This window comes from Protopterus annectens, chromosome 11.part0 (assembly GCF_019279795.1).
Source record: "Protopterus annectens isolate FY-2018-M chromosome 11.part0, PAN1.0, whole genome shotgun sequence".
In the NCBI taxonomy this organism is placed as follows: Eukaryota; Metazoa; Chordata; order Ceratodontiformes; family Protopteridae; genus Protopterus; species Protopterus annectens.
In genome coordinates this window covers 1,374,911,695-1,374,931,893 of record NC_056745.1, presented here as the reverse complement: position 1 = coordinate 1,374,931,893, position 20,199 = coordinate 1,374,911,695, and the positions used below count along the sequence as shown (strand labels likewise).

The 20,199-nt window shown below is 42.6% G+C and overlaps 1 protein-coding gene across 1 annotated transcript in view; it reads right to left on the bottom strand.

Moving 5' to 3' along the window:
• LOC122815075 overlaps nt 1-20,199 on the bottom strand; it is a 3,014,144-nt gene that overhangs the window by 1,808,131 nt on the left and 1,185,814 nt on the right. Inside the window, exon 65 of the mRNA XM_044087319.1 lies at nt 19,931-19,969. Coding sequence (XP_043943254.1) covers nt 19,931-19,969 — 39 coding nt within the window. The remainder of the gene's footprint in view (nt 1-19,930; nt 19,970-20,199) is intronic.

Sequence of the window (20,199 nt, the reverse complement as noted above, 5' to 3'; positions counted from 1 at the left end):
GGAAAGCTAAATCTGTCCTATAATGCAGACTGTGAGGACAAATAGCCCTACCATTTGTTGTCAGACTAGACTTCCATTCACTTACAATGGAACTCCTGAAAAAAACTGCCAAGTTTGAGAGTCTGCAGCTCATGTGTCATTGACTGGTATGCGCTGAGTTTTACAAATGTTGTTCCTACTGATGTACTACACATTCACTGAAAGAAACCTGCAAAAGTGTCAACAAATTACTGAGATAAAAAAGACTTTTCACAAGGAGCAGTTTTGCAAGTTTCAGTTCCTGGCCAGGTTACTCCTCCCATAACCCCTCCTTCAGTGGGCTACAGTCTCACATTTCCAGCTTTGCTAGATTCAACTATTTAGTCAGCTTTGCATGACAATAGAAATAAAAAAATAGCCTGGTGTGCCACTAAAACTGTTCCCTTGTATGTCTCTTCACTTCTGAATAGCAATTCCCAAAAATAAAAAAAACAAGCAAACTCATCAGTCCAGAGTTTAGGCTAGTCTATCCATTTTTTAAAATGTGCACAGTAAAATATTCAACTTGTAATGCATTTTGGCTGCTGACATGGTTATCTTTACATAGTTATTCTCTTATAGTATAACCTGAACTTATGGTATTTAATGATAAATTTTACAACAATTCTCAGTTTCTTAACAATGACCTCCCAAGCCTCTGATGTGACCTAGTACTTTCTTACTATTGCTTTATGTAGTTTGTCTTAGTTGTATATTTGTAGGGTGTTTCTCATCCTCTCAGCAACAGACTCCTGGAGAAGCATATACTTGTATAGAAAGAGTACCAGCAGCTGTAGCAGTGATACCACACTGCAAAACAATGCACTGAAACATAGTACTGACAAACACAAGGGAATGTATATGTCTGAATCAAGCAGTGATGAAATTGCTAGGGACTTCACTGAGCAAAATTTTGCTCTTAATTTCTCCATTTCACAATGCATAACATTCGCACCACACTTACAAAGGCACACCTCCACCTTCCACAAACACAGCAACCCACACCCACACCCACACCCACACAACTGCTACGGTTTCTCCCCTCAGTTATTGCAAGCCAAGAACAACACTATTTAATAAGGATACCTACCAGACAAGTCTGCATAGCGCACTTGGTCTACCTGCATCATTGCAGCTCGGGCCCCCCCCCCCCCCCAGCAACTGCAACATTGCCAGATAAAACCACAGCTACAGTCCGGTTGCTCCCTACAGTTATTGCAAGCCAAGAATAACACTTTTTAATAAAGATACCTACCAGACAAGTCTGCATAGCACACTTGGTCCACCTGCATCATTGCAGCTCGCCCCCCCCCCCAGCAACTGCAACATTGCCAGATAAAACCACTGCTATGGTCCGGTTTCCCACTACCATTATTGCAAGCCATGAATAACACTTTTTTAATAAGGATACCTACCAGACAAGTCTGCATAGCACACTTGGTCTACCTCATCATCACAGCTCGGTCCCCACCCCCCACCCCCCACAGCAACTGCAACATTGCCAGATAAAACCACTGCTATGGTCCAGTTTCTCCCTACAGTTATTGCAAGCCAAGAATAACACTTTTTAATAAAGATACCTACCAGACAAGTCTGCATAGCGCATCATTGCAGCTTGGGCCCCCCGCAACTGCAACATTGCCAGATAAAACCACTGCTATGGTCCGGTTTCTCGCTACCGTTATTGCAAGCCAAGAATAACACTTTTTAATAAGGATACCTACCAGACAAGTCTGCATAGCACACTTTGTCTACCTGCATCATCGCAGCTTGGGTCCCCCCCTCCCCCAGCAACTGCAACATTGCCAGATAAAACCACTGCTATGGTCCGGTTTCTCTCTACAGTTATTGCAAGCCAAGAATAACACTTTTTAATAAAGGTACCTACCAGACAAGTTTGCATAGTGCATCATCGCAGCTTGGGCCCCCCCCCCCAGCAACTGCAACATTGCCAAATAAAACCACTGCTACGGTCTGGTTTCTCCCTACAGTTATTTCTGGAGCATTTCTCCCCGGGCCTCCGCTGAAAACAGGCTCTGTGGAACCTAGTCGGACTTTCCCGGTCAACAAATGATAAATAAATAAATAAAAAAATAAATTATTGCAAGCCAAGAATAACACTTTTTAATAAAGATACCTACCAGACAAGTCTGCATAGCGCATCATTGCAGCTTGGGCCCCCCCCCCCCAGCAACTGCAACATTGCCAAATAAAACCACTGCTATGGTCTGGTTTCTCCCTACAGTTATTGCAAGCCAAGAATAACACTTTTTAATAAGGATACCTACCAGACAAGTCTGCATAGGTGGCTGGATATTTACAGTTCTTGTTATTAGCAGATGTGGTCCTTAACAGTTATGTTTTAAACATTGTGACTGGCTATTTAAATTTCCAGCACATTTGATACTTTTACTAATTATTTTTTAAACATTGTTTTGGCCGGCATGCACACCTGCAAGGCCCCCCCCAGGCAACTATAGCTTTGTCTATTGCCACTGGGTGTCATAACTTAACAATATACTTGCTGTATCTTGTCCCAAATAGATCTGCCTCCACACTGAATACTTATAAAGTAAGGCAAGTACCATTTACTTGGTGTATTTTGTCCCCCAGATAGATTTACCTTCCTTTGTATTACTTGCACACCAAGGCCTTAAAGTAGTGTTTCTGCAACTAACTGCTTACACTCCTAATTTCCTGTTTCGATCTCTTCCTTGCTTACACTTACATTACAGCTCCAAGGCTTCCACTTCTTATGCTGATTACTTTCCTTTGCAGTCTTCTGTGAGGGGGCGGGACAGATCTCTACTGGCTTTTTCTGATTATACCTTCCCCCATTTTGTATCTCCCTCCTCTAACTTCCTCCTCCCCCATGCACATTAACTAGTCTATATTAGTGGGTCTCCTTGAGCGGCGCCCTTTTGAAAGTTATCTTTTGGCCTGCTTGTGGTGAGGAAGCTTCCCCAGACCTTTTTCAGTGTGACTGCATCAGTATAAGTAAATTAAACTAGTACAATACAGACAAACAGACACATTTGGTGTAAACAGAAACAAGTGGAATGATCCATTTGATGTACAAAGAAAAGAAACAAGTAAGCCCATTGATATAATTGGAGTTAGTGTTAGCCCCGCTGCGCTCGGGCTCACTCCGCTCCCCTCACAGCTTCCTATTCCTACCTGCCCCCACTAGTGCTACATTTCAACTGAACTTAGCCACGCCCATCATGCTAACCACCAATCACTGAATCTGCCCCACCTCTGTACCCATTTCCTTCTCTTCCACTATTCCATATCCTGTAAAGCACAGTCTTCCATCTAACTACCTTACAATCACAAACAACACCTCTCATCATCCACCACACCCACCCCATCCCAAGCAGATCTCTCACTCATGACCAAACCCAACCAAACCATTCCATCTAACTACCTTACAATCACAAACAACACCTCTCATCATCCACCACACCCACCCCATCCCAAGCAGATCTCTCACTCATGACCAAACCATGCCCAAACTACCCAAACCCACATACATACACCTCTTACTATTGCTCCTAGGTGTACCCACACTCCCACTTATAACTTCTATCACCAACCACCAAAAACAACTTAATTTTATCCATATACCAAGAAAAGCTACTTCCATTGACATTATTACAACACACCCTTTTACTCAACTAATCCCACATCACTACCAAACCTTCTTTATTCACCACTACACACACAGATCACAGCCATCACACTACCAGTCTCAAACAACTATAAAGAACTTTAAGACCCTAAGCAAACTACTCAATCTCTATTTTTACCTCAGAACCTAACTCATTAGCTGAGGTGATATACACCCAAACCCAGGCCCTGAAAATCTAGGAGCCCCAACCCTCAACCTGAATGATACCCTACTCCACCGAGACAAATCCACGCTCCTCATTTTAAATTTAAATGTTAAGTATACTAAACAAAGTCCACGACCTTCATGCACTACTCTCCTTTTATCAACCTGAGATAGTCATGCTAACAGAGACTTGGCTTAAGCCAGGCAACCACAACAATGAAATCACTCCACCAGGTTACAGTATAATTTGTAGTGATAGAATAGGTAAAAAAAAGGGGGGGTGTTGCTGTAGTGTATAAATCTCATATCATCCTTGAGAAAGTAGGCATAACAACCCTAGACCTCATAAAGTTGAACACACTCTAACAAAACTAAAACTTAATGATAATAAACGCATCAACATCATAGGGTGCTACATCCCTCCAGGCAACAATATCCACATTACAGAAAAACTCCTAGAATGGATATCTAACTCCCTCCCCCAGGAAAGCATAGTATTAGGAGCTTAGATGTTAAAAAATAGTAAAAAATGTGTTAAAAAGCACATCAAATATTGTTTGTTGATAAACAAATTGTACATAAAACATTTAAAATGCAAGTTGACGTTAAACCTTGCATTACACTTCACATTCTTTGAACTACAGTCGGACCCCTAAAATATTAGTTTCTCAGTTTGTTGAATACAACTAGCATTACCAGAAAGACAGTAAGCCAAAATATACATGTCTGTTGAAAGTAAAGTTCATGTTACCAATTATGTTCAAAAAATAGATCACATGTGAATACATCCAGTCTAGGAAAATCATAAAAAAGTGTATTTATGTTAAATAAGTGTTATAACATGTAGTACCCACAGACCCCCTGCTACTAATCACCTTTAAGTAAATACATGAAGGTGATAGTAAATAAATCATGATAAACACGAAATTAATACTGTAATCCATCATGTTACATCTTTAGTAGGAGAGTCTATTTATATAGTGACTTAATATCAAATGTAAACAAACTTACTTATAAGTTGTTTGATTTGATTACCTATTATAGGATAACCACTTGAGAACACATTTTATAGAGAGGCTATCATTAATTCCTGGTGTAAGATGGGCTCTAGTTCGAATCTGCCACATGAGTTCATCGATTTCTAATCTTATTTGCCACGGACCCCCTCTTATATCTGGGGTTCTTTGTTGCAATATGACAAAACTGAACGTGTGCCCAATATTATCTGAAGTGTGCTTAGCTAAGGCATTATTTTCATCATGCCTACTAACAGCGTACATGTGTTCATAAATTCTGGTTTTAATTCTACGCTCCGTTTTACCAATGTAAAAAGCTTTACAGTGGTTACACAGAGCAGCATAAACCACTGATTTAGAATCACAGTTGAAATGGTTGTTCACTTTGTATACCTTATCATTGATAGTAAATTGTGTTCCAACTTTAAGGAACTTACACTGTGCACATGCACCACACTTGTACATGCCATGTGGCCGATTAGAGATAGTTTTTTTCGGTGGTCTCTCTAAAATGGCTTTTAGATTTTGTCCCCTCCTATAAGTTAATTTTGGTTTTTCACCCAGTATGCTAGAAAGAGTACTGTCATGTTTAATCACATCCCAGTTTTTATTGACAGTTTCCCTAATTTTATAAAAATCCAATGAAAAGGTGTGTAAAAAAGAAATACAATAATTGTTGTTTTCCAATCCATTGTCTCTAAAGAGGCCTGTTGATGTTAATGAATTTTCTGTATTTGTATACAAAATACAGAAAATCCATTAACATCAACAGGCCTCTTTAGATTGGATTGGAAAACAACAATTATATCAATGGGCTTACTTGTTTCTTTTCTTTGTACACCAAATGTATCGTTCCACTTGTTTCTGTTTACACCAAATGTGTCTGTTTGGCTGTATTGTACTAGTTAAATTTACTTATATTGATGCAGTCACACTGAAAAAGGTCTAGGGAAGCTTCCTCACCACAAGCAGGCCAAAAGATAACTTTCAAAAGGGCGCCACTCAAGGAGACCCACTAATATAGACTAGTTAATGTGCATGGGGGAGGAGGAAGTTAGAGGAGGGAGATACAAAATGGGGGAAGGTATAACCAGAAAAAGCCGGTAAAGATCTGGCCTCACAGAAAACTGCAAAGAAAAGTAATCCGCATAAGAAGTGGAAGCCTTGGAGCTGTAATGCAATGTAAGAGTGTAAGCAGTTAGTTGCAGAAACACTACTTTAAGGCCTTGGTGTGCAAGTAATACAAAGGAAGGTAAATCTATCTGGGGACAAAATACACCAAGTAAATGGTACTTGCCTTACTACAAGTATTCAGTGTGGAGGCAGATCTATTTGGGACAAGATACAGCAAGTATATTGTTAAGTTATGCCACCCAGTGGCAATAGACAAAGCTATAGTTGCCTGGAGGGGGGCTTGCAGGTGTGCATGCTGGCCAAAACAATGTTTAAAAAATAACTAGTAAAAGTAACAAATGTGCTGTAAAAGGAAATGTAAATAACCAGTCACAATGGTTAAAACATAACTGTTTAAGGACCACATCTGCTAATAACAAGAACTGTAAATATCCAGTCACCTATGTAGAATTGTCTGGTAGGTATCCTTATTAAAAACTGATGTTCTTCCTGGTTCACTGTTACAGTCATTGCTGTAGGGTTCTTCCTGCTGGCAGCAGCCCTAGATCGGCCAGAGTCCCAAAGTCGTGTCCGACGTCGGCTGAAGTCGCTCCTGCCCTGACGTCAGTGCGCCAGGGGTATAAAGACCTCAGCCGATGCCATTTTCCCCAGTCTTTCTTGCCGTGCGGTGCCCGTTGCAAAGCAGTTCGCAAGTGCAGGTCGGCCAACTCCTGTTTGTTTTTGGTGGCTTTTGAATTGAAGACTTCTTCTTTTGAGCTAAGTACCCCGTTGGGGAAACCTGTTTCTTGCTCCAGTCCGATGTCAGAAAAAGTTAATAACTGTATTTCTTGTGGGAAGCAAATACCTCATAAGGATTTTCACTCTTACTGTATACCTTGCTTAGTTCCTGACCACAATATAGCTAATTGTAGGTTTTGTGCTAAGTTTAATCAACGCACTATTAGGCGTAGGTACGATTTTGCCTTCCATTATTTTGGAAAAAGATTTAATTACAATATGTCGTCGGATTCTTATCCAGCTACTGCAGTGTATAAGAGGCGCAAGGATAAAGACAGGCCTCTGAGGTCCAAAGTGGATGACTTTATTCAACCAGAGCCAGTTGCCGGTTCGGCTGTCGTCAGTGAGGTGCTTTTGCAGCCCCTGTCGTCCACCACTTTTGAATCGGTTGCCTGTACCGACTCCCGTGAGTAGCCGATGGGGCCTTCAGACTTTTCAGGGATTGCACCTCCGGATATTGCTCCCTCAGATGGGTCCGGACCTGCTGTGCAGGCACCGGCTTCTGAGGGAGTTTTTAGGCCTACACAGCTTCATGTACAGATGACTCCAGTTTTGCAGTCAAGGACAAAGGCAAAGGCAAAGACTAAGGCTCCGGCAAAGACAAAGCAGCATGCACAGGCACCTTCTGTTCAGGGCCCTAGACCTCAAAGACAGATGCTTAGAATGGCTGAAGACCTGTTAACTATGATCAGGGGTTCTCATCCCCCTCCTGACAAGAGACCTAGGCTAGAGCCAGATTATGATTCCTCAGATCAAGTTTCGATTTCTTCTGCTTCTTCTTCTGAGAAGGATTATTCCTTCCCTCCTTATGAGGATTCTGATGCTGAAGAATCCCTTCCTTCGGCCTCTCCTCCTGAGGATTATTCATTTGGGGAAACCTTGCATGACATGAGAGAGCATTTTCACTGGGAAGGGCAGGAATACTCTGAATCTAAGAAAAGGCTTAAGGATTTTCTTCTGCTTCCACAGCATAGACCCTGGCTATTCCCCTGTATTGGACAGTGTGGATGATGTTTTACAGAGGCATCTCTCTCTCCTGATTCTTTTCCTCCTGCTCCTGTCAAACCGGATAGGTATTATAGGGTTCCAGATTCCCACAAATATCTATTTAAGAATCCTTCAGCTGATCCAGAAACGATTTCTCAGGGCCCTAAGGGTGTTAAAGTGGCCTCTGCTAAGAATTCTGTTCCTCTGACCGAGAGTCCAGAGCCTTGGAAAGATGGGGCAAAAAAGTTTATACTTCTGCTACATTGTCTATTAGTGCTTTGAATTGTCAATTTCATATGTTAAAATATGAGCAATACCTTTTGTCTGTGTTAAAGCAAAAGATGTCTGCTGTTTCTGGTGGTGCAGACAATAAGGAATTACAGGATTTATTGCATGCTACTGAGCAGGTGGGTAAACATACCCTGCACTGTGGTTTTGATTCTTTGGACGCTTCTTGCAGGGCTGCAGCAACTGGTGCAGTTATTAGAAGGCATGCTTGGTTAAAGGAGCAAAGTTTGCCTGAGCAGGTTAAAGCAAAGTTTTTAGATGCCCCTTTGCAACACAATGTTTTGTTTGGGGCCAAAGCTGAGGAAGTATTGAAGAAAATGGAAGACAAAGCCAAATCTATGCAGATGGTTAAAGATTTTCTACAGGTACAACCTCCTAGATTTAGCAGGAATTGGCCAGCTAAACCTTGGTCCTTTCCGAGCTTGGACAGGTCTCAGAGGGGCAGATACAGGCATTCCAGAGGTAGGGGTCAGGCACAGCCCCCTTTCAGAAATGAGCAGTGGAGTGCCCCCTCTCCCAAGGGAAGGGAAGATAGGTCACAACCTTACAGGAAACAGTCATTATGACTCTCCCTTACTAGCTCCAGGGGCATCCCTCCTGGATGCGCCTTTGGGAGGAAAAGTCTCTCTTTTTTATCACAATTGGAGTGCATAACCCAAGACAAATGGGTTCTGGACATAGTTTCAAGGGGTTACAGGTTTCATTTCCATACCTTGCCAAGATCAAACGGATGGCCAGATCTGCCAAAGCATCAATGGGCAGAGGCACAACGGCAAGTTCGGTCCCTCATAGATATGAGGGCCATAGGTTTGGTACCAGATTCAGAAATGGGGCAAGGGTTTTATTCAAGACTTTTCCTGGTTCCCAGGAAGGAAAATGCATGGAGACCAATCCTGGACCTTTCCATATTGAACACCTTCCTAGAAATTCCAAAATTCAAGATGCTCACTCTGTAGCAGCTGCTGCCTATGCTGAGCAAGAACACTTGGATGGTGACTTTGGACTTGAAGGAGGCTTACCTGCATATTCCCATACAGCAAGAGTGCAGAAGGTACCTGAGATTCAAAGTGGGCTCGAGGCATTACCAGTTCTCTGTGCTGCCCTTTGGCTTATCTACTGCGCCCAGGGTCTTTACAAAGTGCCTGGCACCAGTAATAGCATTTTGCGGACAGAAGGGAATTCAAATATACCCTTATCTGGACGATTGTCTCATTCAAGCGGACGACAAGGAGACTTTACTTCAGCATCTAACATTTGTGCAGCATCTTCTCTTGTGCCTAGGGTTCACAGTGAACCTAAAGAAATCAAACCTGGTGCCTACACAGCAAATTACTTTCCTGGGTGCGCTTCTGAGCACTACAACCCAGATGGCTTATTTGACACCAGACAAAAAAGTGCAACTGGCTTCTTATTTCAAAAATCTGGCTTTAACGAGTCCGTGATCGCAATTTTGCCTTGTCTCTGGCAGGAGTTTCTTTGGTGGGCCGAGGCCTGTCTCCAAAACAAGGGGAGGCCTTTCTGTCCCATTCCAACCAATCAAGTCATAATGACAGATGCTTCGGATCATGCATGGGGAGCCCACATGCAAGGGAAATGTCTTCAGGGTGCCTGGACGGAGGACCAAATGCATCTGCACATAAGTTTGAAGGAGATGCTAGCTGTACAGAATGCCCTGACAGCCTTCAAAGATCTTATTCTACTGGGGCAATTACTGATAAAGACGGACAACACTACAGTGATGTGGTACATAAACAAGCAGGGAGGCTCTCATTCTTACCCCCTGTGCAGTTTGGCCATGGCTCTGTGGAACACAGCACTAGCCAACAAGGTGGACTTACTAGCTCAATTCCTGCCAGGAAAGAACAACACTCTGGCGGACAGTCTAAGCAGAACTCTTTTGGATCCACACAAATGGATGTTGGATGTTCGGATATTCAGGATGATAATGGAGGTGTGGGGGTGCCCGGACATAGATCTTTTTGCATCTCCCCAAAACCATCAACTTCAAACATTCTGCACGAGGACCTACCACAAGCTAGCATGGAAAGTGGATGCTCTTTCATTCAGTTGGAAGCACCTCTCAGTATATGCTTTTCCTCCTTTGCCTCTTCTTCCATGGGTACTTCTGAAAATCAAACAGGACAGACCACGAATGATTTTACTGGCTCCCAACTGGCCTCGGCAATTCTGGTATTCCTCCCTGATGAACCTGGGTCAGGGTCCTCCCTGGATTTTGCCACAACTTCCACATCTACTGTCTCAACGAGATGGCCAGATCCTGCACAGCCATGTCAAAACTCTGAATCTAGCAGCCTGGCGGATCCAGGGTCTTTAAACAGTTCTACCCTTACCAAACAGGTACTGGACATAATTCTTGAAGCTAGACGGCCCAGCACCAGGAAATCTTATGCAGGTAAATGGAAAAGATTTTGCTCCTGGACTCAGGCCCAGGGTTTTGATTCTGCAGTTCCAAACATTCCTCTGATTTTACAATACCTAACAGAGATGTTACATAAGGGCCTATCTTTTTCATCTATCAAAATTCATGCTTCTGCTATTTCTGCACATTACAAGAAGGATTCCCCAATCTTTTCTCATCTGTTACTTAAGCAATATATGAGAGGGGCAAAGAATATAAGGCCTCCTTTAAGAGCACCAGTTCCCACTTGGGATCTCAACTTTGTTTTGGAAAAGTTAACTTTATCTCCTTTTGAATCTGCAGCTTCCACAGATTTAAAGTTTTTATCATGGACTGCTTTTCTTTTAGCCATTACCTCTGCCAGAAGAGTTTCGGAATTGCAAGCTCTCATGGCTGTAGAACCCTTTATTATTTTTCATCAGGACAGGGTGTCCCTGAGGACTAATCCCACCTTTATGCCTAAGGTGGTTTCGAAAGTAGCCTTGAATGAGACTATTCATTTGCCTACCTTTTATCCTAATCCTCAAAGTGAAGAGGAAAGTATTTTGCATTCTTTAGCTATACACAGGCAGCTTCATTTTTACCTGGACAGGACCAAGATTTTCAGGAAATTGGACCAATTGTTTGTGGCTTATGCTTCTACCTCACAGGGAAGAGCAATCACTAAGCAGACTATTTCTAAGTGGATTGCCCACTGCATCAAGTTCTGTTACTCTCATCATGGTAAGCCTGTTCCTGTTAATGTCAGAACACATTCTACCAGAGCTACTGCCACTTTGGCAGCTTTTCTCAGTGGAGTTCCTACCAAGGAGATCTTAGAAGCTGCAACTTGGAGTTCTGTGCATACTTTTCTATGCACTACAATCTCCTCTCTATTCTAAATCTAGGGCAGGTTTTGCCTCTGCAGTCCTGCAGGGTTTTGTGGCCGCCCTTCTGTTCCTTCTCCATCCACCCTTTCTTAGCTTTGGGATTCAACCCTACAGTAATGACTGTAACAGTGAACCACGAAGAACATAGTACAGTTGTGTACTCTTACCATAAATGTAGATGTTCGAGTATGTTCACTGTTACAGTCTGCTACCTCCCTCCTGTCCCTCTTTTGTTGTTCTTTGAGTGCTGTCTGTGTCTCCTTGACATTTCTTTTTTCTCCGAGGTATTTTTGCTGGTGATATTTGGGAATGTTCTGGTTTATGTTTGCTTATTCTTTTTGATTAAGCTTTTGGCCTTTATTTTTGGGCACCTGACATCTGGGGCAAGGAAAAACTGTGGAAAATGGCGTCGGCTGAGGTCTTTATACCCCTGGCGCACTGACGTCAGGGCAGGAGCGACTTCAGCCGACGTCAGACCCGACTTTGGGACTCTGGCCGATCTAGGGCTGCTGCCAGCAGGAAGAACCCTACAGTAATGACTAACAGTGAACATACTCGAACATCTACATTTATGGTAAGAGTACACAACTGTACTTTATTCTTGGCTTGCAATAACTGTAGGGAGAAACCGGACCGTAGCAGTGGTTTTATCTGGCAATGTTACAGTTGCTGGGGGGGGGGGGAACCTGAGCTGCGATGATGCAGGTAGACGTGCACTATGCAGACTTGTCTGGTAGGTATCCTTATTAAAAAGTGTTATTCTTGGCTTGCAATAACTAAAGGGAGAAACCGTAGCAGTTGTGTGGGTGTGGGTTGCTGTGTTTGTGGAAGGTGGAGGTGTGCCTTTGTAAGTGTGGTGCGAATCTTATGCATTATGAAATGGAGAAATTAAGAGTAAAATTTTGCTCAGTGAAGTCCCTAGCAATTTCATCACTGCTCGATTCAGACATATACATTCCCTTGTGTTTGTCAGTACTATGAGTGCATTGTTTTGGAGTGTGGTATCACTGCTACAGCTGCTGGTACTCTTTCAATAAAAGTATATGCTTCTCCAGGAGTCTGTTGCTGAGAGGATGAGAAACACACTACAAGTATACAACTAAGACAAACTACATAAAGCAATAGTAAGAAAGTACTAGGTCACATCAGAGGCTTGGGAGGTCATTGTTAAGAAACTGAGAATTGTTGTAAAATTTATCATTAAATACCATAAGTTCAGGTTATACTATAAGAGAATAACTATGTAAAGATAACCATGTCAGCAGCCAAAATGCATTACAAGTTGAATATTTTACTGTGCACATTTTAAAAAATGGATAGACTAGCCTAAACTCTGTGCTTTTTTTTATTCTTGGGAATTGCTATTCAGAAGTGAAGAGACATACAAGGGAACAGTTTTAGTGGCACAACAGGCTATTTTTTTATTTCTATTGTCATGCAAAGCTGACTAAATAGTTGAATCTAGCAAAGCTGGAAATGTCAAACTGTAGCCCACTGAAGGAGGGGAGATGGGAGGAGTAACCTAGCCAGGAACTGAAACTTGCAAAACTGCTCCTTGTGAAAAGTCTTTTTTATCTCAGTAATTTGTTGACACTTTTGCAAGTTTCTTTCAGTGAATGTGTAGTACATCAGTAGGAACAACATTTGTAAAACTCAGCGCATACCAGTCAATGACACATGAGCTGCAGACTCTCAAACTTGGCAGTTTTTTTCAGGAGTTCCATTGTAAGTGAATGGAAGTCTAGTCTGACAACAAATGGTAGGGCTATTTGTCCTCACAGTCTGCATTGTAGGACAGATTTAGCTTTCCAAAGGAATCACCATGTCTGCCCCCATGAGGGCAGACAAGAGTAAAAACAAAATAAAATTAGGAATGAGTACTTATTTTGCTGTAGGCAGCTTTGGGAGGTGTAGTAAATCATGGCAAGATAAAAAATATATGTTTTCTTCATCATTTGCCCTTAGTTGTCCTTTAAACAAGGTTAAACTATTTCTGGCTCCGTAAAGTCTGCTTTTCAATTTTTCCCTTAGAACTTCTCTACTTGCAATCTAAACAGTCTATTCTCTATCTCAAAAGCTCAGCACTTGCTCCTAAAGCATTTTTATATAGGTAAAGCTCAGCACTTGCTCCTAAAGCATTTTTATATAGGTAAAGTACTTGTATACTAAACAAAGTACTACATTAGCCTAGAATCCCCTTGAGTACCCATTTCCCTATAGGTCCCTTCTGACTCAGTTACACAGCAAACTTTTTCACTTTTTCTAGCATGTCGAAGGGTCAGTTGCTAGCGTCCTCTCCTGTTCAGCTGGTAAATCTGGGCATCTTGAGGCAATGTTACAATTGCCTCATGTACACAGACAACCCACTCCTTCTCCCACAAAACACAAATACATGTGAGAGATGCAATTATATAGCCAAACTGGAGGCTGAGCTCTCTCAACTCAGGACTGGCAAGACCAGACAGGAGGAGAAGGAAACCACGCACACCACAAACCCAGTTTCACATAGAACTATCACAACTGCAAAACAAACACATAAACACACAAAGACATACTGGAGGCACTGATCAAAAATCTACCAAAACTACAGAGGCCTCCAAAGCAGACACCCAAGCAACTGCCACCTCAAGACATAAGACATGCAACACATAGTTCTCAAAGTCAGTGTGCTAAACAGTCACAGCCCTTAAGGCCAAACACAATGCCAGACACACTTGTTATAGGTGACTCCATAGTCAGACCCACTGACGTCCCACTCACCAGACTGAACAAGGAAAAGATCACAGTAAGCTGCCTGTCAGGCGCTAGAATCCGCCACATAACACAAGCACTCAGGTCACTCCACAGCAAGTACAAGTATGACTCAGTCATTGTCCATGCCGGTGTGAACGACCTGAGACGCACCTCCCTGGACTACATGAAAAGAGACATAGAGGAGCTCTCAGATTATGTAGCCCAGGCCGGTATGACCCTGACCCTGAGCAGTATCCTACCCTCACCAACAATGATGCCACAATACAGAGACAAAATGATCAGCTTTAATAATTGGCTTAATTACTGGTGTCATTCTAAGGGGATCCAATGTCTGTCTGCCTGGGATGACATGCTTGACAAGCCACGCTGCTGCAAGGCCGGCTTGCACCTGTCACCCTGGGCTTCCGGATATTGGCAAAGGCTCTTGCTACCCCCATAGTGCCTTTTTTAGGCAAGGCTCAAATGATAAACCTACCGCCCTAGAAAACAAAAACGGAGAAAAACTAAGGGTAATACTGCTCAATGCCAGAAGTCTAAACCTCAAGATGCATGCCCTCGAAGCCCTCCTCAGTATGGAGAACATCGATGTCTGTGCTGTGACTGAAACCTGGTTCAAGGCTCCTGAGAGCACCCCAGCACTATCAGGTTATACCTCATATCATGCGTTCCGGCCCCAAAATCCGGACCGAACCACAAAAGGAGGGGGAGTATCCATATTCATAAAGGATACCCACACCTCCAGGTTAATGGCAACGCACGAAGCATCGGAGACCATCCAGGTGCAATTAACCATAGGTAAAACTGCCCTACAGTTTGTAACATGCTATAGACCACCTTCTCAAACTCAGGAAACCCACACAGCCTTCCTGAAGACACTGGAGAGTATGAATGTCTCTCCAAACACCATCATATTGGGTGACTTCAACTACCCAAACATAGACTGGGAACATTACTCAAGCCCCAACACCCTAGCCCAAAGGTTCCTTGAGTTCATAAACTCAAATGCTATGGAACAACTAGTCACCATTCCCACAAGAGGAGAAAATATACTAGACCTGATCATCACAAACATGGGGACAAAATGCTCCACACCGGCAGTATATCCCTCATTGGTGAGATCAGACCATAAATTAATCTCACTGGAGATCCACATTCCGCCCCCACCCCCAGCAAAAAAGACCACAGTGAAGAACTTCTCAAAAGCAAACTTCACACTTCTTAAGACTGGAGTGGTATCCTTTAAGGCCCCCGAGCCAGTGGAAACCACAAACCACGCTGCTGAAACCCTTACAAATGCCTTCTACGAGCACCTCCAGGAATGTATGGATCAAGCAATCCCTAATAAAATCAAGACCCTTTCCACCAAAGGCAGGCGCCCGGTCTGGTGGACTCCAGCCATAAACAAACTCTACAACAAGAGGAGAAAGCTACTACATGACAGAGCAAAATCCCTAAAAGGGAAGGCATCTCTGATCAATACTAGCAAAAACTACGATCACTCATAAAATCATCCAAGGCCAACTTTGAGAGAAAAATCGCTAATGACACAAAAGACAATCATAAAGCCTTCTTTAGCTATGTCAGAAACCTGGGTGGAAACTCCCAGATATGCTCAGAATTAGTCCAAAATGATAAAAAAATCACTGAACCCACAGACATTGCCAACATACTGGCAGACAGGTTCAGTGCAAATTTCTTCCCCCCCCCCCCCCAAAGGAGAAATATCTATCCCACCAGAGTCTAGCCTCCCAAACATCTCAGATGCCCAGGTGAGAGCTGCTCTCTCTAAAGCAAAAAACACAACATCAATGGGACCGGATGGTGTCCCCGGCTGTGTGCTACACAAACTCAATGAGGAACTAAACCCACACATAAGGCTGCTGTTTAATCTTAGCCTTACTACAGGATACGTACCCAAAGAATGGCGTACGGCAACTGTGGTCCCACTCCACAAAGGCGGTGCTTCTACGGACCCTGGAAATTACCGCCCCATAAGCTTGATGAGCCTTGTCTGCAAAGCTATGGAGAGGATCATAATGGAACTCATAAATAAAGACATTGGGGACCTACAGACACTGAATCCTACCAAATTTGGCTTTGTCAAGGGCAGATCCTGCCTCTTGAACTTGGTCGACTTTTTCGAAACAGTCACTAAGGCCATTGATGAGGGTAAGGCAGTTCACACAGCCTACCTTGACCTAGCAAAAGCGTTCGACACAATACCCCACTCGGGCATCATAGAAAAGCTCACCAGCTTAGATGTAAACCCATATGTCACAAGATGGGTTGCAAACTGGCTCAAGGACAGAACACACAGGGTTAGAGTTGCTGGTGCCATGTCAGACTCTAAGCCGGTCACGAGCGGTGTCCCACAGGGCTCAGTCCTGGGCCCCTCTTGTTCGGCATTTATTTTTCTGAAGTGCAGGCAAACATAGGGGATTGTGGCTGACAAAATTTGCAGATGACTGCAAACTGGGCACCATAATTGACACTCCATCAGACACAGACATCCTCCAGAAAGGTCTCATAGAAATGGATAACTGGTGCCAGAGCCATGGCCTTAAGCTAAATGCCAAAAAATGTATAGTCATACCCTCTGGGAAAAACAAGGTAACCCCTAATTACCACATAGGTGGTAATCCATTAAACACGGAAGAAATTATCAGGGACCTGGGGACCCAAGTTGACAGTAACCTCTCTTTTGACACTCACATTGCCAAAGTGGTTAGGAAGACCTTCTACATTGCCCACCTGATCATGAAGGGATTCACATCCAGATCAGGAAAGGTCATTGTACCCCTGTACTCTTCACTTATCAGACCAATGATTGAGTACAATGCCCCATTCGGAATGTACCTTACCTGACACCTGCAGCAGCTGGAAAGACCCCAAAAGTTCCTCACCAAAAGGATAAAGGGGCTCAAACATATGTCATATGATGCCCGACTGAAGAAACTCCAGCTCTATTCAGTCGCATACCGTCTGCTCAGAGGTGATCTGTGCCTGACATACAAGGCCATGTCCAACCCGGAATTAATGGACATGCTCCACCTCAAAAAATCCAAATCCACCTGAGCCACGAGAGCAAGAGACTTATACCTCAACACGGATATAAATAGGACGTGCTGGAGGGACAGATTCATCACCCAGAGACTCCCTACACTATGGAACAGAATCCCAGTCCATGTGAGGCAGAGCCCCTCACTGACTCTGTTCAAGAGAAATCTTGACGAGTGGATGGGAGATCGTAGGTTTACCCCGGGAATCATCTCTGTATCACTGCTGGACAGAGGCACAGCAAACTAATGGGTATAGTATTCTCATCCTAAGGGGTGGTGAAAGCCACACACACTCTGGCTAGGCTTATAAATGCCCTAGGGCAGATAGCCTAGTATGAACCTATGAACCTATGAACCTCAGCACTGAAATAAATAGGACATGCTGGAGGGACAGATTCATAACCCAGAGGCTCCCTTCACTCTGGAATAAAATCCCTGTCCAGGTTAGGCAGAGTCCCTCATTGACTCTCTTCAAGAGGAATCTTGATGAGTGGATTGGAGCCCCGGGTATCACTTCTGTGTCACTGTTAGACAGAGGCACAGTATACTAACCTCGAAAAAGGGCATAGCAAAATAAATTTAAAATGGGTGGTGAAAGCCAAACACATTCTGGCTAGGCTTATAAATGCCCTAGGGCAGATAGCCTAGTATGAACCTATGAACCTATGAACCTATGAAACAAGCAATTCTGGTGATAAATTAAATTTACCGCAGCCAAGTTCAAGGCAAAAATAACCACCTAAGCAAATGAGAGTCACAAGGCCTTTTTTATTTATGTTCATAATCACTGGAGCACAACACATCAATGTATTAAGCTGATTGCAAACAATGTTATCTATACTGAAGCTGAAAATATAGTTAACATAGTGGGTGATAAATTCAGCTTAAACTTTACTCCCCCCCAATCCATCTCACATGAAATATCTGAAACCATCTTGTCACCAGATATCACACAAAACAAAGTCCTGAAACAACTGTCTATAGCAAAAAATGCTGTAACAATGGATCCTGACAATATCCCAGGATGTGGATTAAATAGCATGAAGTACAATTTAGCCACCCACTAACAACATGTCAAATTTTGCCTCCATACGGATTTTGTACCAGGTACATGGAGGACAGCAACAGTTATTCCCCTGCATAAGGAAGGACCTTTCACAGATCCAGGCAATTACAGAACCATAGGTCTGACCAACTTCATATGCAAAGCCATGGAAAGAATTATCATGGAATTAATCAATAAAGGCATGGGGACCCCCAAACACCAGCATTTACTCAACCTGGTGGACGTTTTTGAAAGTCACCAAAGCAATGGATGAAGGTAAGGTAGTACACACCACCTACCTCAACCTGGCCAAGGCTTTTGACTCAATCTCTCACTCAGGCAGAGTAGAAAAGCTCAATAAATTAGGAATAAACTCTTTCACCACTAACTGGATTGCCAACTGGCTCACAGATAGGATGCATGAGATCAAAATAGGGGTAGTTACCTCCATAAAAAGACCAGTCACCAGTCGGTTCTGTCCTGAGACCTTTTCAGTTTGGCATCACTTCTCAGAAGTAAAAGCCAATACCAAAATGCCCTGTCTAACTAAGTTTACTGATGACCACAAGTGAGGAGCAATGATCAAATCCCCAAAACACACAGCCCATCCTACAGGAATATTTGTCTCAGGGAAATACCACACTGAGAGCACACTATTTTTGCATCTGGGAACTTATGAGAACAATGACCTAACGTTTGACCAGCATGTGACAACTGTGGTGAGGATGTCCTTCTGTGTTGTGCAACCAATAAACAAAGGGATTGTTTCTAGATCCAGAGATGTTGTTAACTCTCTTCATTCAGCATTCATTAGGCCAATCATTGCGTATACTATTCCTTTTGGCATGTATATGTCCAGACACATGCAACAACTGGAAAGGCCGCAGAGATACCTTACAAACGGATAGAAGGCCTAAACAATATGTCCTACATGGACTGCTTCAAAGCTCTGTCACTATATTTGGTTTCTTATAGACTTCTAAGGGGCTGCCTGTGTCTTGCATACATGGCATCCTGCATCCAAAGCTCATCCCTGACCACATTCAAGGTTAAATTGCCTCAATGGCTAGGAAATAGGAAATGTATCCAATGACTCCTCCCCCATATTACTAATGGACAGAGGCAGTTCCTAAATGCTTTATCCCAAGGCATGGATCCCCTCCAAATATCCACATTTTGATCTAATAATTATCACTAGAGTAATATACAAATATAAATCTTGAAATGAGATAGGGTAATTTTAAGCATAAAAGGGATATTTGACTAAGCTTAAAATGGACTGCAAGGGCAATTTGCCTAGTACTAACCTAATACATAACCTATACAAGCCTCAAGGCTACATAAAGGCTTATGATCAGAGGGCCAATTAAAGCAAATCAGGTTTTGTTGAAGAACTGTAATATATAAAATTAACTTGCATGTAAGGCACATTTTAGTTTGAGATGTTTATTCTACACTCATGTACAACCTGGCTTTCTCCAAGTAATGCCAATGAGGCTTCAGCAAGCCTCCCCAAAAGTATAACACAACAGCTGAAAAAATCATATCAGTAGAAATTTGAACCCCACATGGAATTCAAATAATTAATTAGATTACATATATCTACCACTGAAAAAGTATTTAGAATGTAGCTAAATGTGCAACTTTGCTTCATTTATTCATATCCATTACACAGGTATGACATCAAAAAGGGGAAAAAAATGAACCTTGAGAAACCATGTATCCATACCTTAATGTCCACTCCTTTTCCTGGTGGTCCTGGATCTCCCTAATAAAAATCCAAAACAGGTATTACAATTAATAGAAAATGTAGATTTCAACAAGAAACACAAGGAAAACTCATTCTACAGAATAAAAAGAAAAAAATGTAGTTTTAATGTTAAAACCTTGTAATCCTTTTTTTAATTTGCCAGTTCCACTTTTTACTACTGAGAATTTTCTAGATGCATGTGTATCTATTATTGACCATATTGTTGCTTCCTCTCCATGAAAGCTGTA